This window comes from Leptodactylus fuscus, chromosome 6 (assembly GCF_031893055.1).
Source record: "Leptodactylus fuscus isolate aLepFus1 chromosome 6, aLepFus1.hap2, whole genome shotgun sequence".
NCBI classification, from domain to species: Eukaryota; Metazoa; Chordata; class Amphibia; order Anura; family Leptodactylidae; genus Leptodactylus; species Leptodactylus fuscus.
The window spans coordinates 60,850,930-60,876,995 of record NC_134270.1 but is presented as its reverse complement, the minus strand read 5'-3'; the positions used below and the strand labels follow the sequence as shown (position 1 = coordinate 60,876,995).

General features: G+C 44.0%; 1 protein-coding gene across 1 annotated transcript in view; it reads right to left on the bottom strand.

Annotated features, from left to right (window-relative positions):
- UBASH3B (ubiquitin associated and SH3 domain containing B) overlaps positions 1-24,568 on the bottom strand; it is a 77,255-nt gene extending 52,687 nt beyond the window's left edge. Inside the window, exon 1 of the mRNA XM_075280076.1 lies at positions 24,239-24,568. Within this exon, the coding sequence (XP_075136177.1) occupies positions 24,239-24,366 (128 nt within the window). The 5' untranslated portion in view covers positions 24,367-24,568. The remainder of the gene's footprint in view (positions 1-24,238) is intronic.
- Between the last annotated feature and the right edge of the window lie 1,498 nt (positions 24,569-26,066).

Genomic DNA, 26,066 nt, shown 5'->3' with positions numbered 1-26,066 from the left:
TATATAGTAGGGCAGTATTATAGTAGGTATATGCTTGTACATAGAGTGCAGTATTCTAGTAGTTACATTCGTGTATGTATAGTAGGGCAGTATTATAGTAGGTGTATGTTTGTACATAGGGCACAGTATTCTAGTAGTTACATTCTTGTACAACGGAGCAGTATTAGAGTAGTTAGATTTCTGAATATATAGTAGGGCAGTATTATAGTAGGGATATGCTTGTACATAGGGCGCAAAATTATAGTATTTACATTCTTGTACAATGGAGCAGTATTAGAGTCGTTATATTTCTGAATATATAGTAGAACAGTATTATAGTAGGGATATGCTTGTACATAGAGTGCAGTATTATAGTAGTTACATTCGTTCACATTGGTCAGTATTATGGCAGTCATATTCTGACTGATTTGATCTGATCTGTAAGATGTAATGTAATGGGTTCTTGTTTCCCATTCATTTCCACAGAGTACGTACCTTGCAGTTTATGGAAATCTTTACACACATTCAGATTTATACAGCATCGCATTGACCTACTTTCTGGCCTCGTTTCAAACCTCCCCTGATTCATCTGCAGATCTTCCTCCGTCCTTCATTTTCTACAGTTCTGCTGACCCAAATACAACCTTTCATACATTTAAATAGCAAGACTGCCCCCCCGCTCCTTCCCCCCTCAGCGTACTTAGCCCAGTGTTCAACACATACAGCACAAGTCCCCGCTGAACCAACACTTGAAGATGTTCTGCTCCTCGACACTTAGAACTGCAACTGTCAAGATGAAAAGAGAAGCCTCAATACTCAGGGTAGTGGGGATAGACGAAAGCAGTTATTAACCTGCTGCGCATCCTTTGTGCGATACTGAAGACGGAAATATTCCATACGGTGTACCCATATCTCATACACCAGCAATTCTATAGTCTGATGTCCTAAAGATGGAAATGAAATTTAGAGAGAATGTTCCAATAACTAGAAGACCTGGTATCCAGTTGTAAAAAAAATTCTGTTCAGCAGTTTCTTATTTCTATTCACTTCTAGAAAGGTTGAGTGATCTCCAATATGGCTCTCATAACACCTCCTATAAGGATATGTTCACACAGAGTTTTACTTTCATGAATTTTGGTGTGTTGTCTTTACCCGAATCCATATCAGTATTGGGCACAATAACGTTCTGCTGCTTTGGCTGGGTAACTGCGCCACTGTGAAAATGCTGGGCTATTTTTTGTGTGTACGGCTTAGAAAACCATGTTGCATGATATCGCCTCAAGGAACAGGGCTGATCTGCGGGAAGAGCCATGACCGTCTGAACTGCACACTATGGCAGAAGCCAGAGGCTGAGATGTCTACCATGGCTCCACAGCAAAAAATACATCTCATTATTCTTACAGTTTTTTCTGCCGTTCAAGCAGATCCTAATAATTCATACTCACATATATACAGATGTAATTGTCATGAAAGAAGGAAAGCTGGGAGATAACCTCTATGTAAACTGTACTGGACGTCATATGGTTGTCACCCAGCTCTCCCATCATGAGAAGAGAATGATTAAACTTCATGAAACGTTTCTAATCATAGGTCCAATTCACATCTGCATTCGGGTTTCTGTTTGGGAACCTTATAAGCATTAAAAGGTGGTTACCTGTGAAGTACACAGACCCCATAGACTATAATGGGGTCCATGTGGTTTCCGCACAAAGCATGCAGAGAAAAAAAGTCCTGCAAGCAGCATTTTTCTCTCTCTGCATGATTCGTGCAATAACCGAGCGGAAACCACATGGACCCCATTATAGTCTATGGGGTCCCTGTGGTTTCCTTAGGTAACCGCTTTTTAATGCGTATAGGTTTCCATTCGAGACTCTCCAAGCAGACTCCCTGAACAGAAAACCGAACGCAGATATGATCCAGGCCATAGTGGATGTGATATATATATATATATATATATATATATATATATATATATATACACTCACCGGCCACTTTATTAGGTACACCTGTCCAACTGCTCGTTAACACTTAATTTCTAATCAGCCAATCACATGGCGGCAACTCAGTGCATTTAGGCATGTAGACATGGTCAAGACAATCTCCTGCAGTTCAAACCGAGCATCAGTATGGGGAAGAAAGGTGATTTGAGTGCCTTTGAACGTGGCATGGTTGTTGGTGCCAGAAGGGCTGGTCTGAGTATTTCAGAAACTGCTGATCTACTGGGATTTTCACGCACAACCATCTCTAGGGTTTACAGAGAATGGTCCGAAAAAGAAAAAACATCCAGTGAGCGGCAGTTCTGTGGGCGGAAATGCGTTGTTGATGCCAGAGGTCAGAGGAGAATGGCCAGACTGGTTCGAGCTGATAGAAAGGCAACAGTGACTCAAATAGCCACCCGTTACAACCAAGGTAGCCAGAAGAGCATCTCTGAACGCACAGTACGTCGAACTTTGAGGCAGACGGGCTACAGCAGCAGAAGACCACACCGGGTGCCACTCCTTTCAGCTAAGAACAGGAAACTGAGGCTACAATTTGCACAAGCTCATCGAAATTGGACAATTGAAGATTGGAAAAACGTTGCCTGGTCTGATGAGTCTCGATTTCTGCTGCGACATTCGGATGGTAGGGTCAGAATTTGGCGTCAACAACATGAAAGCATGGATCCATCCTGCCTTGTATCAACGGTTCAGGCTGGTGGTGGTGGTGTCATGGTGTGGGGAATATTTTCTTGGCACTCTTTGGGCCCCTTGGTACCAATTGAGCATTGTTGCAACGCCAAAGCCTACCTGAGTATTGTTGCTGACCATGTCCATCCCTTTATTTTATAACTCAAATTTTTATTGAAAATTTTTTTTAAACAATAAGAAAAGAAAAAACAATTACAAGTTACAAGGCGAACACCCGCCCTGCGAACAGAAAAAGCACACAGTGCAACACAAAATACAATCAGAAGAATAAAATTTAAAAAAAAAAAAAAAAAAAAAAAAATAAATAAATAAAAAAAAATTAAAGACAAAGAAAGCAACATAGAAAAAAAAGAAAAAGGAAAAAAAGGGGGGGGGAGGGAGGGGTTAGTGGGACAGATGAGTGGGGGAGAGGACTAAATGTGGGGGGTGAAAGGGTAGGTAGGGGTGAGTGTGAGCAGTCAGGAAACCAGTGAGAGCGCTCGCCAGGTCATCCATACCACAGCCAGTTGGGAAGGGCTCGGGAGCAACCACTGGTCAAATACCTGAGACGAACAACAAGAGTATCAATCAGAGGAGGGGTCAGAGCCCAGGAGCGTCCGGTACTCTGCAGACTGTTGAAACCTGAACCAGTAGAACCAGGTTTTGATGTACGCCTCAGTCGTGCCATGCAGGAAAGACGTGAGATTTTCCATGCGCATTATCTCGTTGACCTTCGAAATCCAGAGGGAGAGAGGAGGAGGATCCACTCGTTTCCAAAAAAGGGGGATACAAGCCCGGGCAGCGAGGATCAGGAATCTAAGTAGGGAACGCTTAAAGACCTTTACAGAAGACTCACAATGATTAAGGAGGAACAGGGCAGGGCCCAAATGGTGAGAAGTTTCAGTAAGCTGGAGGGTTATCCGCTTGACCCCCTCCCAGAAGGACGAAAGGGCAGGACAGGACCAAAAAATGTGTAGCAGCGTGCCTTCCTCGTCGCCACAGCGCCAACATAATGGGGAGACCTGAGGAAACATAGCATGGAGTCTCGTAGGAACCCTATACCATCGGGACAAGATTTTGTAGCTGGCCTCCTGGTGGCGAGAGCTGATGGAAGCAGTATGAGAAAGGCGAAAAATGCGCCTACGCTGTTCCTGAGAGAGGGAAAGGGATAAGTCAGATTCCCATTTCAACAAGAACGGCGGAACAAAGTCCTCCGGAGGTTCAACCAGGATCCGGTAAGTGAGCGAGAGGGAGTGGCGAAGGGGGCCAGCACCAACAAAAATCTTCTCCAAGGGGGTAGGTTCGACGCGGAACTCTGCAGGAGCAGGGAGAGAATGTAAAAAGTGACGAAGTTGCATCCCCCGCCAAGCGTCCAAAGGGGGCAGCTCAGGAGGGGCCTGGGAATTCAGAAGTGTAGTCCATCCCCCAGCGTCCTGGAAGTGACAGGCACGGAAAATCCCATGACGGCGCCAATTACGAAAAACTCGGTCAAACATTCCAGGTGGAAAGGCAGGATTGCCCAGCACTGGGAAAAGAGCGGAATCCTTAGGGAGGAGAGTGGAGCGAACAAGGCCCCTGGAGCAAATCCGAAGCGTGGGACCAAGGGTAGGGTGAGAAAAGAGAGATGACAATGAGGAGGAGTCCAACCATGGGGCAACCTGCAAAGGGATCGGAGAGAATGCCTGTTCGATGTAGACCCAAGGTTTAGAAACAGCATGCCTACACCAGTCCACGACACGAGTCAGGTGGGTAGCCAAGTAATAGGACTTCAGGTCCGGAAGCGATAAACCACCGCAACTCTTGGGACGAAAGAGAAAAGCCTTGCTCACTCGGGCGGGTCTGCCCGACCAGATGAACTTCAGTTGGACGGAAGTGAGGGATCTAAGAAAAGACAGAGGGATGTGAATGGGAAGCGCCTGCATCAAGTAGAGAAGACGAGGGAGAATGTTCATTTTAAAAATCGCGCATCTCCCGAACCAAGTAAAGGCTCCAGCGGACCATCGAGTACAATCAGCCCTGATAGACGCCAGAAGTGGGGGGAAGTTGCAACGAAAGAGATCTTTCGGGTCCGGAGTAAGATAAACCCCCAAATATTTGAGAGAAGTGGGGGCCCAATGAAAAGGGAAAGATTGACTCAAGGAGGTGGCCGCCGAGGAGGAAAGGGTCACATTAAGGGCTTCTGATTTCGAAAAGTTGATTTTAAAATTCGAAAGGGTCGAGTAAACCTGAAAGGCAGACATCAGAGCTGGAAGAGAAACATGAGGGGAGGAAAGAAAAAATAGCAAGTCGTCTGCATAAGCCGCCACTTTGTATAAACAGGAAGAATGAGCAGCGCCTGAGATGTTCGGGTCGGCTCGAACCTGGCGGAGGAAGGGTTCAAGAGTCAGGACGAAAATGAGAGGCGAGAGGGGGCATCCTTGCCTAGTGCCATTTCGGATAGGGAAGGACTGGGACAATAAACCGTTCACCCTAACCATCGCTGTAGGGAGAGAGTATAGAGCCATGATCCAACTCATCATGCGATTTCCAAGGCCAATATGTAACAGGGTCTCTTCCATGAACCGCCAGTTGACCCTGTCGAAGGCTTTCTCAGCGTCAGTTGAAAGAAGCATGAGAGGAGAGCCCGATTGTTTAGCCCCATACATGAGGTTGATAGCTTTGGTAGTATTATCTCGAGCCTCACGGCCGGGTAAAAATCCAGCTTGATCCGCGTGAACAATATTTCCTAACAAGGGCGATAAACGCGTCGCAAGGATCTTGGCTAAAATTTTTAGGTCAACATTGATTAACGAAATGGGGCGGTAGTTAGAGCACAGAAGAGGGTCCTTTCCGGGTTTGGGGATAACCGCTATGTGAGCACACAGGGAGTCACGACAAAGGGCCGAGCCATCGGTGAGAGAATTGAAAACTTTCAACAGTCTGGGGCGGAGTTCAGGGCCAAGTTTCTTATAGTATACCAAGGTAAGGCCGTCTGGGCCTGGGGCCTTACCCGTTGCCATACTGGAGATAGCTAAAGAAATTTCCTCTTCAACAATAGGAGATTCCAAGGCCGTCAATTCCTCTAGAGACAACGACGGGAGACCAGAGGAGGAGAGATAAGAACGAATGCGATCTCGGAACTCCGCTTCAGGGAGAGGAGAAGGGCCAGAGTTTACAGAATACAAAGAGGCATAGTAGTCCCGAAAGGCAGCTGCAATATCAAGGGGCATGTGTAATCGAGTACCCTGGGTGGAATTGATGCATGGAACGTAGGTGGAGGACTGCTGAACCCGAAGGGCCCTAGCTAGTGAACGCCCGCTCTTATTTCCAAACTCATAAAAATGACGTCTGCATTTAGCTAGAGTACCCTTCACCCTATCAGTGACGAGCGTACGCAATTCCTCTCGGGCGCTGGCAAGCTGGGAATAAACATCAGGAGTGATTTGGCGTTTATGAAGAAGTTCCAATGAGCGGATCCGCTGCAGCAGAGATTCAATACAAGCCCGGCGTTCCTTGTTTAAGCGGGAACCATGTTGCAACAGGATACCCCGGATAAAACATTTGTGAGCCTCCCACACCATTGGAGGAGCAATCCCCGACAATTCCTCCCTCTCAAAGTATTCCCCCAAATGGGTCTTAATGTCATCCAGGATGGTTACGTCATCAAGAAGTGATGCGTTAAGTTTCCACTGACGCTGGAAGGGAATAGGAGAGGACAAGGAAACAGACAAAGTAACCAAAGCATGGTCGGAGAAAGTAATGTTATCGACTTCCGCAGCCAACAAAGAGTGGAGATGTTGGTGACGGATAAAGAGGTAGTCGATACGAGAATATCGGTGATGGACCGGAGAGTAATAGGAGTAATCCCTATCCAATGGGTGGAGTAACCTCCAGGAGTCCACAAGCTGGTGGGAATGAAGGTCCCTCTTAATCCTCCTGATGAGCGAGTAAGGGTGAGAAGAGATGCCAGCAGAAGAGTCCAATGAAGGGTCTAGGACCAGATTAAGATCACCCCCCGCCACCAGGAAGCCCTCCACAAAGCCGTCCAACAGCCCTAAGTAAGAACTAAGGGCACGACCCTGTCCCGAGTTAGGCAAATACAAAGAGGCAAAAGTAAAAAGCTGAGAGGAGATACGACCCTTGACCATAACAAGTCTCCCCTCAGAATCAGTGCGAGTCTCCAAATGTTCCCAAGGCAGGGAGCGAGAAATCAAGATACTAGTCCCTCTGGATTTCGGATCAGGAGAGGAGCTATGATATGCATGAGGAAACCAAGCATTAGTCAACTTGTATGGCTTGGTAGAGCAATGGTGAGTTTCCTGCAAAAACACAACATGAAGGCGCTTACCTTTGAGCAGATTGAAGAGTACGGAGCGCTTCTCTGGACTATGAAGGCCTCTCACATTGAGGGAGCCCACAGCGATGGAGGAAAGGCGATCAAGCGGAGGCATGGAGGGAGACGGGCTTTCCCAGCTCACACCCTAGGAGCAGAGGGGAAAAAAAAAAAAGGGGGGAGAGGGGGGAGGGAGGGGAGAGGGCGAAGAATTGAAGAGGGTAAAGGGGAGGGAAAGAAAAAAAAAAGAGAGAAAAGTAACAGAGTAGAGGAAGGAGAGCAGTAAAGAATGAGGGGGGGGGGGGAGAAAGGAAAGGGAAAAAGAACCAAGAGTAGAACAAATCTAACTACCCCTAGACAAATGGGCCAGGGGCACAACAACAGACAGGAAGGAGTGAGGGAGTAAGAAAAGATGGGGGGAGAAGTGGGCCCGCAAGCACCACGAGTGTACCTGGTAAGGAAGACCCTATGCCCCCACCCCCAACAAAGTGTAAAGGGATAGGAAGCACAGGGCTACAAACTGACTCTAAGGTCCAAATAACAACATTGTATAAAAACACAGCAATACCAACAACAAGGGCCAGCTATAAAGCCCAGCAGGAACAGGATCAAGAGGAACAGAGTAGTCACAGAACAAAATAAAATAAACATAGTGAAAATGTCCACCAACCGCGAAACAAGTCCAAGACCACTCAACATAAAAGGATATTAACACTGTCCTGTGGGCAGATCAAAGACCGGCGGTATGAGGGCTCATGCTTCAATGGGAAGCTGAGCTGAGAGATCTGGTTGGCGGAGTGGAGACCCAGGCGGATCCGGTATTGGAAGACGTCGTGGAGATGAGTTTCGCCGAGGTCTCTCTCTGGAAGCAGCCGAAGAAGAACGCCTGGAACCGCGGCCGCGCCTGGGTATAGTAGGGCGGGAGGAATCCAGAGCAAGCCAGTTCGGGACTGAGACAGGGCGCACATCCAGGGAGGCAAACAAATCAGGCAAGTCCGCCGGGGAACGGACAACAATCGAAGACGAGCCAACACGAACAATCAAATGGAAGGGATGACCCCACCTATAGGAACCTCCACAGTCCTTAATCAGAGTCAACACCGGCTGAAGGGCACGGCGCATAGCCAATGTGCGGGATGAGACGTCAGGATAGAGCTTGACAGAGGTATTCTCAAAAGGCACCGATCCCATATCCCAGGCACACCTCAGGATGTGTTCCTTGTCCGTGAAGTAATGTAGTCTACACAGAACGTCTCTAGGATTAGCAGGGTCAAGCGGGCCAGAACGTTGGACTCTATGCACACGGTCCATCATGAAGGTAGCATCCAGCGGGCGTTGAGTCGCCATATTGAAAATGGTATTAATACGGCTGATCAGATCATCCTGAGGGCCTTTTTCTGGCACTCCTCGTAATCGAATATTATTTCTGCGACCCCGGTTCTCCTGGTCATCCAGGAGCAAGGCAATTTGTTGAAGGCGGGCCTCAGAGTGGGTTTGATTGCTCTCCACTGCAGACAGGCGTTGTTCCAAAGAGGACAGTGTTTGATCAGTAGCGTCAGCCCTAGTAGTAAGTTGAGACACATCAGACTGGATCGCACCGAGGGCCTGTGCCTGGGATTGTTCCATTCGGGAAACTACAGCATCCAGGTCCTGTTTAGTGGGCAGAGCTTGAATAAGGTCCCGAAGTAGCTGAAAGTCCGCAGAGGCAATATGGGCTGCCGAGCAGGGCAGGGAGGCCGAATCCATGGATTGCACGTCATGTCCAGGGAGGGTGGCAGACAGTGAAGGAGGTGGCTGCGATTGGCGAAGCGGAGGAGATGGAGGAGCCATGTCATCAGTGCCAGACCCAGTAGCCGAGGTTCCAGATCGGGACAGGAAGGTAGAGATTGACGGTGAGTGAGTAAGAGAGCGACTCGGCGTGCGGGAAGGAGCAGTAGAGGTGTTAGGACGTCTTCTGGACATATCACAATGAGAAGCGACCATAGAAAGTAAGGAAGGTACACTCGCAGTATCACCAGGCCTTACATGAGGCGGTCACACAGTTTCATAATCAAACCTGGTACCCATGAGGTGCAAAAGGAGCAATGGGAGAAGTGCTAGTTCCGTGGGGATATACTGCAGAACGTGGAACACACAGCAAGTGGAGGAAGGTGAGGAGCCCCCCCTGATGGTGGAGTAGGGGCTCAGCACTCCCTTCACACCACTGCAGTGCACGACAACAACAAAAAAAAAAAAAAAATTCCCTGCTAGAAAGGTCTCTGAAGAGGGTAAGAAAGTCCAAAAAACAGCAGGGAGTACTCACAGAGTTAGCAGAATGTCCCAGCAGAAAGTGTCAGGATGGGAGCCAAACAGCAGGGGGGGGTGAGGTGTCTCCACTTCAGGCAATGCAGGGAGGCCAGGCAGCAGGTAGAGCAAGGGGTTCAGAGAGCAGAAGAGTTCCCTTACACACTGCATTAACCCCTTCACCAGTGGAAGTGTTGTCAGTTAGTCCCAAGGGACACTGTCTATGTGTGCCAGATGTAAAGGGAGGGGGAGGGAGGCTCACATCAATAGTGCAGACAGAGCAAGGGTTCTCAGACCTTCAGCTATGGCCCTCTAGTATAGCCATGTCCATCCCTTTATGACCACAATGTACCCAACATCTGATGGCTACTTTCAGCAGGATAATGCACCATGTCATAAAGCTAGAATCATCTCAGACTGGTTTCTTGAACATGACAATGAGTTCACTGTACTCCAATGACCTCCACAGTCACCAGATCTCAATCCAATAGAGCATCTTTGGGATGTGGTGGAATGGGAGATTCGCATCATGGATGTGCAGCCGACAAATCTGTGGCAACTGTGTGATGCCATCATATCAATATGGACCAAAATCTCTGAGGAATGCTTCCAGCACCTTGTTGAATCTATGCCACGAAGAATTGAGGCAGTTCTGAAGGCAAAAGGGGGTCCAACCCGTTACTAGCATGGTGTACCTAATAAAGTGGCCGGTGAGTGTATATATATATATATATATATATATATATATATATACTGTACACACACATGATAGGTAGGTAGGTAGATAGATATTAGATAAGATACACACCTTTTCTTATCTATCTATCTATCTATCTATCTATCTATCTATCTATCTATCTATCTATCTATCTATCTATCTATCTATGTATTTTTCAATCACACCTTCCAACACACTGGCATTGCCCAGGAGTCATCGTGTACAAGTAAAGGGCGACTCTAGGGCGCCAAGTAAAACTGGTAGCGAATGCAAAGTGAATATATTCAATTACAGCAAAACAGATAAACCAACATTGTTAGGAATGATACACGCAGATCTGCAAACGGCAGAATAACCTTGAAACACAATATGGCCACTGGCAGACTTTACTGACATCAGTTTGCTGTTACATGATATAGCTTTCCACACAAAGCCACATGTTGCAGGTTTTATTGCTTTTAAACGGATGAGAAATGATAAGTTGATGAAAAATTGTAAATATTTATTCATGGTAAAGATTATATGGATACTCAACCTATAAAAGTTTCTACTGCAATGCATCATGGTTGTGAACTTTGGATTACAATGCATATGGGGTGATTAAAGGGGTTGTCACAAACAACTTGGGGACCTGTAACTTGAAGACCAGAGCTGTAGGGCAGAGTCGGACAAGCCCTTTCATTTTCATACTGCCCCCAATTTACTACACCTATACTCCTGACCAGGTTGGGGCAATTTCTATTGATTTGTTTAAAAGATTCAGGCCGCAGCTCCACACCAGTCCTCAGATCACTATAGACGAAAGTGTGCATTAGAGCTTCCCTGCAGAGCCCAGGCCGCGCAGACAAGCACTGACAAGCTCTTACTGAGTACTTAACAAGCTCTAATTGAGTCTTCTCAGAGATTTTATTGCATTTGTAAGTCACGTTCCATCTTCCCCGAATACTGCAGAGGACACCAGCATGAAGGGGGAGGTAAAGATGAATTGTTACCAATAGTGTCCAGTCATCTGACTAGTAATGTCCTTGGTAATGCCAGCCTGTATGGCTCAAAGCTCTGTTTTTACGTTACGTGTTATACATGCAGTCAAAATTTACTAGTGGAAGTGAACTACATGCCCCAGCATGTCCTATGTGATTCAGCAGCTCACTGGAAACAGATACAGTATATACAGCTACTTTATTAAACTAGTCTTTAGGAAGTTCTGTTAGGCCTGGTTCACATCTGTGTTCGGTATTCCGGTCGGGGAGTCTGCTTGTGGACCTCCACTCCCGAACGGAAAACCGAACGCATTAAAAAACGGCGAGCAATGAAAGCACATGGACCCTATAGACCAGACCTGGGCAAAGTCCGGCCCCCGGGCCATATCCGGCCCTCTGACTGATTCAGCCCGGCCCGCACAGCTTTGACTAGGGGGGGCGTGTCTAGTGGGCGTGTCTTAGTGCCGGCCGAAGATGGAGATGTGGAGCGCGTCATAAAGTACTGAGAGATGTAAGGTGAGCTGCAGGGTGGAGAGAGAGAGAGAGAGAGTGTGTGTGTGTGTCTATATGTGTGTGTGTCTATATGTGTGTCTGTTTATGTGTGTCTGTCTATGTGTGTGTGTGTGTGTCTATATGTGTGTGTGTCTGTCTATGTGTGTCTGTCTATGTGTCTGTCTATATGTGTGTGTGTGTGTGTGTGTGTCTATATGTGTCTATCTGTATGTGTGTGTCTCAGTAACCTAGGGGCAGAGATGGAAGGGGAATGTTATACTAGGGCAGAGATGGCAGATGGAGGGGGGGACATGAAACTGGGGGAGAGATGGAGGGGGGAGGCATGAAATGGGGAAAATAAAGGGGGATATGAAACTGAGGGAGAAATGGAGGGGGGGACATGAAACTGGGGGTAGATGAAGAGGGCACTTAGACTGGGGGGACATTAAACCGTGGAGGAAGCTGTAGGGGGACCTGTCTGCCTCTAGTTGCCCCCAGTTTAATGTCACCCTCCAGCTACCCCTACAGTTTAATGTCTGCTTCCCGATTTTAATGTCCCCCTCTAGTTGCCCCCAGTTTCATGTCCCGCTCCAGCTGTCAATTTATTGCCCCCCTCCAACTACCGCCACTGTTTAATGTCCCCCTCCAGCTGCTCCAGTTTCATGTCCCCTCTAGTTTCCCCCAGTTTATACTGAGGCACCAGGTGAGGGACTTAATACTGTGGGGCAGTTGGAAGGGAACATTATACCGTGGGGGCATATAATGTACAGGTGACTGTAGGAGGATTATACTTTGTGGGGGCACATGGAAAGATGATTGGGAATGAGCGGAGTCAACGTAGAAGTGGGTGGAGCTAAATTTGCCGTGGCACGGCCCTCTAGCATAGTTTCAATTTCTTATGCGGCCCCATGGGAAAATTAATTGCCCACCCCTGCTATAGACTATAATGGGGTCCGTGTGTTTTGCGCGTGGTGTCTGCACAAATCATGCAGAGAGAAATGTAGTGCTGGAAGTACTTTTCTCTCCGCATGATTTGTGCAAAAACTGCGCGGAAAACACACTTGCTTTGCATTTTAATGTGTTCGGTAGTCCCCATGCGGACTCCCCGAACGAAATACTGAACACAGATGTGAACTTGGCCTAAGGGCTCATTCACATCTGCGTTCATCTGTCCTTATTGCAGGTTTCCGTTTCCTGCATAAAACAGATGCAGGAGACGGAAGCCTGCAGGAGACTTTCTCACCCATTCATTTGAATGGGTGAGAAAGCTGTCCGGCCGTGAGCGGCGGTGAGTATTTTGCGCTCTCCGCCACGAAACCGGGTTTTATAATCCGGACACAGAGTCGGACATGCACTACTCTGTGTCCGGATTAAAAAATCCGGTTTCGCGGCGGAGAGCCTAAAACGCTCACCGCCGCGCACGGCCGGACCCGGTCTATGGTTTCCGTCTTCTGCCATGCACAAGACGGAAACCATAGAACGGAGACATGAACGCAGGTGTGAACCTAGCGTCAGTGTTGGCTGCTGGAAGACAGAATTTTATCATGCAACTATGTCTATGAAGGGGATTTGGTGCTCTATATTAGAACAATGTAGTTTTGACCATATAGTGATGTATAAAACTAATCCAAGTTCCCTTTAAAACCCACTCTTGCTATTTTAGTACAGTAGGTTCCTCTTCGAGAATAGCAGAAATGTGAAGTCGTGTAAGAATGTGTAAGAATTACATTGTCATTACTAACATTAGTGATGACCATCTTTGCCTCTCCATTTGATCCTGTAAATGATGAACCAGGCTAATAAACTTTCCCCAACTGAACAAAGGTTTATCTAACACCACCAGCCACTACTATATATATATATATATATATATATATATATATATATATATATATATATATATATTACTAAACAGGGTTTCAATGAACAGATGTGGCTGGAGATAAAGAAAAACAACATAATTGAAATCTTGTATCCCTGTCTCTCCCTGCACATCCAGTGCTAAAACAACCATAACACCATACCCATAAACAGTCAGATTGCATTGTTTCTGGCTGTGAAGAAGCTTGCTGCTGCAGAAACACTCCCCATCTGCAATGGCGGCTGGGTAATTTAAAGGGAGCCTATGGGCAGCCAGTTATAGACAGTTTTTTCACATAAAGTTAAAAGAAAAGCAGGAGATAAAGGCCCCATCCTGCTTGTTTCAGGAGCCCAGTCAAACTTTTTCATTTATAGCATGGAATTTGTTCGGCATATGCCTTCTTTATGACTTGTCATTCTATACAACAAAATTACTAAAAAAGTTGAAATTGTGCTATGAATCTTTTAAATTTTTTATACTGTGTCAGAGGCACATTAAAGGGGTTATTCCCATCTCAAGGATCTTAACTATACACGTAGCTTAGGTAAATTGAAGACTTTTCCTAAAATATTGCTTTAGAAATGCTGCTTTGTTTGCCTGTTATGTGACCTTATTTCTACCATTGTTCATACATCGTTTCCATAACCACAGATCTGTGTGATAAGACAAGTGACCTCACTCACTGCTCTCACTGTTATCTCTACAGCTCTGCAGGCAGGACAATTATTCAGCTAATTGCAGTTTGCTGATAGAGTCTGTTATCTCTCTATGTAAACAGATAATTAGTGCTAATTAACTTGTTACTGACTAGAATTAATTAATTAATGTGAAAACACTGCTGACCTAACCCAACATTTCAGTTTGTATCTTTACCCTTATGTGAATTAATGAGAAAAGGAAATGAACAAACAACAAGAAATAGAGAAGATGCAGAAAAAGAAGAAAAAAAAATGTTGAAAAAAAACAACAAAAAAAAACTTTCAACAAAATGGAGTAATATTGTTAAACTTTATGTGCACTAAGAACATCCCTCAATACACAGCTCTTAAAGTTTGCGGGGTCCAAACAGTGCCTGTCTCTTCTCCAATTAGCATCTCCAAGACGAAAAGTCAGAAAGAAATGCAGTTACGTAACATAATAACGTAGTCTGTAATGCTGAAAATACAATATGTCCATCCAGTTCAGCCTATCCTCTTGCAATGTTGATCAAAAGGAAGGTTAAAATCCCACAAGGCAGAAGCCAATTTTCCTCATTTCAGAATAAATCCCTGGATCAACATCTCAACTCCAAAAATAACTACTGTAACCTGCAATAATTCTACTTTCAAGGACGGCATCTAAGCCTTTAATGAACTCGTCTAGAGAATTCCCCCATTACAACGTCTTGTATAGTTTTATAGTCTCACTGCTCTTACAGTAAAGAACCCTATTCTATCTTAAGAAAGAAACTTTCTTTCCTCTAAACGCAGAAGAGACGACTCCTTGTTTCTGGCAGAGATCTCTGTGCTGATTATTGAAAAATATATATATATATATACATATATAATAATAAATCATTCATATATATATATATATATATATATATATATATATATATATATATAAATTTGATTTTACAAACTTACAATAGGTTTGCACCTGAGTTTGGGATTCTGTTTGGTGGATCTTTAGACCAGCAATTCCCAACAGGGGTGCCAAGGCACCCAGGGATGCCTTGGAGACTAGCCAGGGGTCTGTGCCACACTGTGTCGTTAAGACTTTTATTGTCTTTTGGAAAACAGTATTTGGTAGGGGTACTCAGAGTCTGAAAAGGTTGTCTTATTTTAAGCCAGAATATAACAGCACAAGTTTGGCGCATAAAAGCTATACCTGTTAATTTCCGGAGAAGGCCCATGTCTATCGTTCGGAAAAATATTAGCCCAAACTAAATGCACCAAAGATACTCCAAGTTGCTCCACGTTTACACCAGTATCTAGTCGTAACCACAATAGTAAATCTGAGCTAATATTCATGTATCTTCTATGATGATTGATAAAGTGGCAGAATTATGTCTCGTGCGTGTTCTGTAACATCATGTCACTGAATTATACATGCTCTCCTTTGTCACCTGCACACAGAGCCTGTTCCAGTTGCAAAGAGAATGGGCCTAGATGGATTAAACGCCACATTAATATACAGCACTCATGTGAGGGATCCTTCTTGTCTGGTAAGACAAATAGCATTGAACAGGCTACACAGAAAACTCTTGTATTCTCAGGTTTTCCTCTGAAGTCTGTGGTACCGCTCTAGAAACGGCGACCCAGTCTCAGTATGTACGCTAATAACCACAAACACCTACTTACAGACATTGTCACCCAGTCCCAGCATTTCCATTTTATGCACCAACCTCTTACGTGGTGCAGTATCAATTGCTTTTGGAAAAAAAACGTCTCCATCTCCCTCCGGTTCCAGTCTGGAACTCACCTCCTCTTAGAAGCTGATAATATTAGTTTAAAAGGACCGATACTGTGTTACAAGGTTATTATTTATATATGCTTTATATAATCCTGGAATATTGAAGTTAGGCTGCCTTCACACGATGTAAAGGCGAGATGATTTTGTCAAAATACACGTGTAAAAAATACACGTGTAAAAATCAGACTCCCATTCACTTCAATGCCATTTTTACACGTGTAAAAAAAAGTGCAAAAAACGAGTCTGATTTTTACATGTGTATTTTTTACACGTGTATTCTGACAAAATCAGCTCACGTTTACATCGTGTGAAGGCAGCCTAAGGGTGAGTTCACACTACATAAATGGCAGCTTATTCTGAACGTAAAACACGTTCAGAATCAGCAGCATATAAAGCAGTTCCATTCATTTCTATGGGAGCCGGCATACGAGCGCTCCTCATTGAAATGAATGGGCTGCTTTTTTCACTACGAGCAGTCCCATTGAAGTGAATGGGAAGCGCTGCGTGTACGGCTCGGCATGAGCAGAGCTAGCCGTACACGCGGGCACTTTCCATTCACTTCAATGGGAGTGCTCGTAGTGAAAAAAGCAGCCCATTCATTTCAATGAGGAGCGCTCGTATGCCGGCTCCCATAGAAATGAATGGAACTGCTTTATATGCCGCTGATTCTGAACGTGTTTTACGTTCAGAATAAGCTGCCGTTTACGTAGTGTGAACTCACCCTAAGGGTCTGTCTATTACATTAGTTAATTCTCTTAGGACTCGGGGGTGTATACCATCTAGACCTAATGAATTATCCATTTTAATGTTTAATGCTTGAGTTGTGGGAATATGTTAGTTGGCACATTGCACTTTACTGGTATATTCCCAAGTCCAAAACCACACCGAAACCATGGGAAAATCTGAGATGCGGCACTGGATTCCTTATGGCTGGGCCCCACGGGACGGAAACGCCACAATATGCCCGTGGTGGAAACGCCACGGGGACAAAAAAAATGCAGCGTTTTACAGTAATGGCAATCCCATGCCTACATTGCGGTAAACCGGCGTGGTTTTGGAAATCGTAGCATGTCAGTTATACCTACGGAAACGCCAGTTGTTTCCCCACAGGCATAATTGTAACAGAATGTCCGCAAAGCAAAACAAACTCTCTGTCTAAAGCGCTACGGGAAGAACCACAATGCGTTGCTGCCAGGGTTTTTCCCACAGCGCTTTATTGCTGCGGAATGTCCCGTTGGGCCTTAGCCTAAAGGGGTTTTCTAGTTTCACAAAGTAAATGTTTTTGTTTGTATAATGAAAAGTTACACAATTTTCCAAAATTTCTCACATTTTTCTAGATCTCTGCTTGCTGTCATTCCTTGTTTACTTCCAGTGGATAAAAATCAGCCCATGGTCATGTGATGGACACGCGTAGCACAGCCATCTACCTGTGTGTTCAACATACAAGCATGGAATGTCCATCCCATGACCATGGACAGAGATCTAGAAAAGTATTAGGAATTGATACAGAAAGTATAACTTTTCATTACACAAACAAGAACATTTCTCTGCTGAAACTGGACAACCCCTTTAAGCCTGCTGTAACGTTTTTTAAAGAGTATAGTAATAGAAATATATTTTAAAACTTTACAGATAAGCAGGTTAAAAGTATTTTTTTTATTTCAGGAAATGCATAAAGTTTCAGTTTTCTACAAATCGTGAAAGACATATAAATTGGATTCTTTCACTCTTCGCACAATAACCTGTAAACGTGTCAGTTGTCACTGATGTTCTGGCATTCTATGCATATGCCAGTAAAAGCAGGGTGAAAAGAGCTATTGATCCCTTTCAGCAGGAAGGGATGCTCTGCTTCTCTCCCACCGAACAACTATAATTCACAATAAGTGATTGTCTTACTAGACAAACCTGTTCTCTATGCCTGGATATTTCACAATGTGACCATTACTCTGGAAGGAGGGGGTGCAGATAAATATCAGTTTCTGCTCAGTGTGTGGTCATTACAGGGGAACATTTCGTTGTAGAAGAGATGACGCAACCACAATGGAGTCGCTGATCAATACTGTAAAGGTCAGAGGGGGCGAGCAGAAGAACATGAGACACAAGCTTCTCACAGGTTGTGGTTTACGCAAGGAAATTTAACCAAGGTCACTAAACAAGGAGATTGTACATAGGTATTTATAGACTGAACATCCAGGTGACTCTACCAAGCAAGATCAGCCTTCAGATTTACTCACATAAAACATGCCCCATGTTATTACACAGTGACCTGGAGGGGACTAAAGGGGTCAGGTAACTGGGCACAGTACCTGGCAAGTGCAAAGCCTGCAACTACCATATAAACAAATAGCAGGGTCAGCCTGCGCACCCAGGTCAGACTATGGCTATACAGTAATTGTGGTTGTGCATATACAACACAATGGGAAAGCTGGGTGCATGAGATAGTTGGCAACATCTTGTAATTGTGTTACACAATATGGTATTTTGTGCCAAAAGAAACTAATTTTAAGTCTTTAAAGAACAAAGAAGACTTACAATAAAAACACTTTCCCTTAGTTTCCTCCTTTCTTCCTATGTTTTCTCTTACTACAATTAAAAAACTGATAAATATAAAGAAATATTCTCTATATGCCCCAGAACATTCTCCATGTCCCTCCTCTTCCTGCTCACTGTCTTGTGCCTGGCTATAAGACAACTGGCTGCAGCTGAAGCCTCCCACCTATGCAGTAGTATACAAAGACCCAGATTTACAATCTAAGGGGGCTAGAGCAAGGATACCCTGTTCTTCCAGACTTACTATAACTTACCCCAGACTGGCATGAGCTATACCACAAACCTATGCCAGCTGTAGATCTGACATCCGATGCACCCACATGCACAAGAATTTACTAAGAGGCCATAGTGTCTAGTAATTTTGGAGCATCTTGCACCTGAAAGAGAATGACTTAAGGCTCCGTTTCCACGGAGTAACGCGCCGCTCATTCTGACACGTAAACAAGTGTCAGAGTGAGTGCTATAAAACAGAATTCCATTGATTTCAATGGGTGCCGTCTTACGCGCGCTACACATTATAATCAATGGGAGGCTTGATTGAAGTCAATGGGATTCTGCTTTACAGCGCTCACTCTGACACGTGTTTACGTGTCAGAATGAGCGGCGCATTACTCCGTGGGAACGGAGCCTTAGACTGGTGTAAGCAACTCCAGTCTTAACAACCCCCTTCCCCTCCAACCTATCCACTGTCAGGCACCTTAGCAATTTCTTAGTTGAACAAGGAGCTGATCAGCAGGAAACCTCTGACATATCTATAAGATTTCTACAAGACTAAACAGTCTGCAGCATTTTCTGCATGTCTCCGGAAAAAAAACAGATGGTAAAGCAAAATTATCCATGTCCATTTAATCCATTTTTGCATAAGTTTGGATGTAGCTATTTGGATGGAATTTTCAATAGAATTCTTTAATTTAACAAGTTTGACGTTTCTATTTGCAACTATATAATACTCCCCCTCCCAAAAAATACATACATATAGTATATTAAAAAAAAACGCTAAGTTATAAATGAAGTTCCTTCTTGACCCGAGAAACTTAATAGACATAAGAAACGTTTATGAATAATAAATATTAAAAAAGTCTCCATTGCTGTCCAGTGATAACAGTCTGGAAAGTGTAAGATTATTTTTTTTTTCTCATTAAGGCTTTTATTCACATTCTTGCTCTGTTTTTTTAAAGTTTTTCAATTAGTGTCATAAAAATGGCGCTGGTTTTTGCCCCCCCAAAGTAATTTTTACGCAGATTCAAGGATGGAAATTCCGAATGTAGAACCGGTGCTGGTGTGAACCTAGCCTGATTCCTGTAAGTCTTATCTACCTATCACATAGGCCCCTACTGGTACAGTCGTTCGAGCAGGGAGGGCAGGTAACACAATATGACATCAGGATATAAATAGTTGTCCAAATCGTGGAAGATGTGACAAGATTTGGACAAATTGTGAGAAGAGGACAAGATCGGGCAGAGAACAAAAACAGTGTTAGATATAAGGATTGCAGAAAGCATGAATGGCCTCCATCAGAGTCGGGTTTACCCCATTGCATGGAATCCAGGCCCACGCTGTTTGCCGATGACTCAAGTACAGCATATAGGTTTGGATTTACATTAAATATCTATACACACATGTATAAAACATTTCCGTTGAGCACATGAATATATGTAACGATAACAGGCAGAGGGGGAGAAGGACACTCATCACCACTAATCTGATGAATGAATGATCGCTTTGTTAGTTTAGAATCATTTTGCCCTTTCTGTAATGCAAATCAGCTCTCCATACACTAAGCCTGTGCTTATTCCCAGCAATACATCTGCACAAGCAGAGCTGCAGTGTAAAGTATGGATGACAGAGCAGCAGACTTACGCAAGTTCACACTTTTTGCTTGGATTTCCGTTCTTCTGGTCTGCTTGTGGACCCAAAAAATGGAAACCCAATCCGCTTAAAAGCAGTTACTCGCGGATTCTTGATGACCCTTCTCCGCATTTTTCAAGTGGATAGGGGGATAGAATTCCCTAATAGAAACTAAGCACTGGTGTGAACCTATCCTGAGACTCTAAGGAGTAAAGAGGTGGATTTGGTTAATTCGGACTCAAATAGACAAGGCACTCAGGCTGGAGACCTTATCATAGTTGTGTGCTAATGGGACTGAACAGAAGTGTAAAGTGTAAAGTATAGGAAAGAGACAGTGCAGAAACCTCACTCTTTAATAAGACAGGGGGTGGATTTCGGACTACCTTAGACAACGCAACTATACTGCATGGATCACTGATCAGAGCTGTACTGGAAAATGTTAAAAAAATCACTTGATTTAGATGTGCTAGAAAGGGCAATACAGAAGTTGCTGTGTAGCTTAATCCTAAGATCACATGGAAAACTATCATGCAAATACAGAGCTGTAGTTTTCTGGGGTAAACCTTTGAAGATGTTTTAGTACATTACAAGATACTACTAATAACCATTACATATCAATTATATTCCATCAGCATAATACACCCTCATTCAGTTATATAAACCAAACACCAAAACCACCAAATTTTCATGTCATTGTGATGAACATCTAGAAGGGAACGTTCTGTAAATTCCACTAGAAGCACAAAACCATTATATGAACTATAGAAACACCATATCAGAAACATTTTCTCCTCCTCAGTAACACCACTTATACAAGATTTCTGATAGAAGCTTGGGTCAAACCGCTGCGTCCTCAAAGAACCCCATCACTTTCATCAGACATCAAAATAACAATGGGCTAAGAATAATGTCGCCGGTAGCTGACAAGGGGCTAAGGACCATTTTACTGGAAGTGTCAGTAGCACACTGACCTATTATTTTCTATGGCTCCATGGCAAAACTCAAGTCTTTTTCCAGTCTGTTTTATCGCCTGGGCTCAATACATGAAATCAATAGGTGCATGGAGGGCACAGACGGCACACGGATATGGTCAATGTGCTTTCCACAGGCCCATTCCACAGACACATACATGTGCATGTAACCTTGAAGGGATCTTCTTTTGGACTGATAATCGATAGAAAGCCAACCTCCGGCACCCAAGCCGATCAGCTGTATGGAGCCTATCCCAGACCCCGTCCTGTAAACAACACGGGAGTGGAAGCAGAAAGCATATAAATATTTATAGACACCTGGAGAATGCCCTTAACCCTTCTCCATCTGCCGTACTATTACACCTTCTGCAGACCCGTACATGAAATATAAAAAAGTTACAGGTGTCAGAATATGGTGACTCCAAGAAACTAAAATCTATATACACATAACATATCTATCTATCTATCTATCTATCTATCTATCTATCTATCTATCTATCTATCTATCTATCTATCTATCTACACACACACACACACACACACACACTATATAAATTTGGTATCCCAACCCATATTATACAGTTGACATGTCATTTTGGCTGCACAGTGAACGCTGTAAAAACTAACCCCATAACAATGTCACGCAAACGCAGAATTTCTGTAATTCTACTCCATTTTGAATTTTTTTACAGCTTCCCAGTACATCATATGGAATATCGAATTGCACCTTATAACATACAATCTGTCCCCCAAAGATGAAGCTCTCATATGACTCTGTGAATGGAAAATTGTATTAGTTATGGCCAGTTTACACCAAGGTTACGTGTATATAACTCTGGTTTGCCCTGTCTTGGCTTTCAGGGAATCTTGAGAGCAACTGAAGTTTGCAAACCTCTGCTTTATAAAGTGTAATATTTGCAGATCAGCCAATAATCTATTTAAGGATATTTTATAAGACGTCTCCTTTAGCAGCAGAGCGGTGAGGTGACTCCTATGTGTTGTTGCTGATATCTGCGGAAATATAAGAAAACGCACTGGAAGGACACAAAGATGTCACAGTATCGGGATGAGAAATAAATGCAGCAAACATACAGAAGTCCCCGTACAGAACAATAAAAGAGTTGGATAACTAAAGAGGTGCCCAGATAATGTAAAGTACATATCCATATATGGACTATTTGACATGATCTTTCAATTACAGTTTATTGTGTAGCAGCTGTTTTGATCAATCCAATCCTTTTTTGTTAAAATGTCCCTGAAAATAAGACCCCCTACTGATAGGAACCTCAGTGGTCTGGAAAAAACCCAGCAACAAATATGAGAGTCTGGAACGGGCCATGGTCTATCTACTCAGACTCTCTTCAGTATAGGAAAATGGGTTTGCAATCCTAAAAATCACTTGAATACAAGACGGGAAATAAGATGCCACAAACCAGGAGAGGTCTATTGCCACCTGCCATCACCGTATACTTATCAATTATGCTTGTAAAACTGCATCCGGGCAGTTAAACCTCATTGTACGTCTATATTAGGCCAGGTATGATCCACTAAGAAGTGAGACAACTTGAAGAGTGAGCAGTCACAATGATAATCGCATGAGCGAATGACCAAGCTTCATTGATATATATATATATATATATATATATATATATATATTGATCCTTTACAATTGTTTAATGGTAGTTGATCCATTGTTGGTGAAGATATGATGTGTTGTTCAATTTCAGATCTACACAAATTCATTAAAATTTTTTCTAACCAATGGAACTTACAATCTAATGTAACAGTTCTGTTATGTGTCCTTAAAGGAACAATTATCATAAAGTCCTGAACTTAGAATAGTGCGTTATAAACGGAGCAACTCATACAAGTGACATGTGGATAGACAGTAAATGTCTCTGGAGATTCCCAGCACTGGCGTAAAGAAGTGATCATGGCTAGCTACACCTCCAGACACTCATCTTTGATGGCTCTCTCACCAGCCGAAAAGGCTGACACCATAAAACAATAGAATTAAATTCATCAGCATAGCGAAGAGAGTGGAAACTCAAGATCACTGTCCCTTTACCCACTGAGCCACTACCAGCGCTGCATATTTTAGAAGAAGATGAATCTGCAAGCTCTTCTGCCCAGTGTTCTTGATAGTTGCATAGCTGCTCGAATACACTGTATTATGGTAAATGTGTAGACAGTCACAGTCATGTAGATGGAATAGTTAGTCAGGTCCTGCTCTCATAAGAAGTTGTCTGGGATATTTACGCCCATGATCCGCAGCCACTCGGGGGAGGCTGAAACTGGACAAAGTGTTTTCTTATACAATTTGCATTCTGCCCTGAAAGCCATCTCTGGGCCAACAGATTATTATTAGGAAATAGATGAGGATTTATAGGCTCATGTAGAAATGGGTCACTTCGCTGGTAAACCTGTAAAAATAGCGCAGTTGTGTGACACATAAAAAAACGTCAGTGAGATCACATGCAATTATTTGCCATGATACACTTCCGTCAGTTTTCAACTAAACTTTTTAAAAATGTTCCACAATGTACAACGCCCATTCAACTTTGAAATGGCGTATGTCACTGCGCCACTTGCAAACGCGACCCTCGCTGTATAAGCAGACCAGCAAATATTATCTTGTACTGTAAAAAAACCCCAAAAAACTACATCATTCTGAAAATAACAAGATGACCACATAAGCAGCAAGCATCCTGCAAGATGCAACAGTCACTCTGGCCCTAGGACTCCTAGGTATTCTGCTGAATTCTTACACAGTGACAATAGAGGCCCCAGGAACAGTGGAGAAACACTGAACACTCAGCCAAGCCAAGAAGCTGCTGCAGAGCCTCTTTACACAAGTTTCTTTCCCCATCACGTGCCTTCATGTATCCCAGTATGAACCCCATATCCCTCCAGCACTGCAGCTGTGTCTTATTTACTCCGCAGTCCATCTGTAATGCAGGAACACTCCACAACACAGGGACACATGCCAAAAACCTGGGACCCTGCAGGGCCCCTACTACTACACAAACCATGCAGGAATTTGCCTGTTCACTGAGATGATGAGCAACAAAGTGGACAAGCGACCCCACCACCCCAATATATGTCAGGGTAAAACGGAACTCACGCCCTGGTTTTTGGGAATCCCATGGAAAGTAGGATTTCGAGGGATGATCCATGCTTTATGGTCCCAGTACGGTGCTGCCTGTTCTTCCTGGGGATGATCTTGCTGTACAGGTCGTCTTTTGCAGCCATGGTAGGAGAAGAGTTAATGTATCATCCCTCAGCATAGAGCCATGTCACAGACAGCAGCTTGTGATAAGAGGCAGAAGCAGTAGCAGCAGCAGCAGAAGCTTCCTGGTGCTGCAGTCACAGGCAGGGTAGGAAGTGACACATTGTACCAATAGCCCTGACACAAGAGCCCCCTGTCCCCTCCTGCCGCCAGGTAATAGTCATGTTTGAATGGATCAAAAAGATGTGTCTTTCAGGCACACTCCCCCTCCCCTCCTTCTTAAAGGGGCAGCGTAGCAATCCTATTTGTCAGCAATAAGGAATTCACAGCTACTGCCCATTTTATGCACATTCAGTTCTTCTGGCACACAGTCATCCTCTCCATCTGCCTCCTTGTGGTGGAAAGGTTTTACTGCAATAGGATCATTTACATCAATGGGATTTTAATTCACAAATTTCTGACACAGCCCCGTGAACCTTCCCAAGTGACGTTCTTCAAACAGCCAAGGGGAAAACCGCTTGCACAAACACATTCCATATATTGAGATTAATTCTGAGTGATATTCCAGGAGGCCATATATTGGAGGTACGGGCGCAAGTTATATCATAAGGTTACGGTTTAATACTCATTACATAAAGGGGTTATGCCAGGCTATAAAAAGCTTACCAGTGCATTCACTGCAGGGGATAAATTTAGTTATTAATAGAGATGAGCGAACACCGTTCGATGGAGTAGCTATTCGATTGAATATCAGGCCGTTCGCGGTATTCGATTCCAATCGAATACTAGGCCACATACGCAGTAAAAATTTGTGTTCCCTCCCACTTTCCCTGGCGCTTTTTTTGCACCAATAACTGCGCAGGGGAGGTGGGACAGGAACTACGTAGGAATTGAAAAAAAATTGGAAAAACCCATTGGCTGCCGAAAATATGTGACCTCTGATTCATAAGAATAGTGTCGGCCATCTTCATCTCATTTTCGTTTTGGAGTGATAGAGAGAGCTTGGTCTCATCCTCCTCCTCCTCCAACCCCAGCCCCTTCACCCTAATGTAATTTTTTTTTTTTTTAAAAACTTCATTAATTTTTCATGGATACCCCCCAATGGCCTGCAATGCAATTTTTTAGGGCTCCCCCCAAGGGCCTGAAATCAAATTTTTTAGGGGTCACCCCAAGGGCCAAAAACACTGCTGGTGCATCACTCTAGTCACCCCAAGGGCCAAAAAATAAAACACTGCTGGTGCATAGCTCAACTCACCTGAAGGTCAAAAAACACTGCTGTTTAAAGGCTCAACTCACCCAAAGGGCCAACAAATCTCTGCTGGTGCAAGGCTGAACTAAGTTAAAGGGCCAAAAACTCTGCTGGTGAAAGGCTGAAGTCACCTAAAGGGCCTCAATCTCTGCTGGTAGCTCAGCTTAAGGGCCTGTAACTTAATTTGGAAGGGCTCACGTTAAGGGCTAGAAAAGTGAATTTTGGAAGGTCTTACCACATCACACACACACACACTCAAAATAACAGTTCAAGGTGGAGACTGAAGGATTTCCCATTGCCTATTCCATCTGTGGTTGTCATGGGGAACGTGATTTAAAGGGGTGCTCGTTAATGTTTCTTTACCTTAAATTTGGGTTTCTGTCCATCCATTTGGGGAGTAAAGAAGGTTTCCAGGTATTTTCCCACTTTCATAGAGGTTTTTTTGAGTGTGGAAAGTGTGTAGTTGATAGGCTG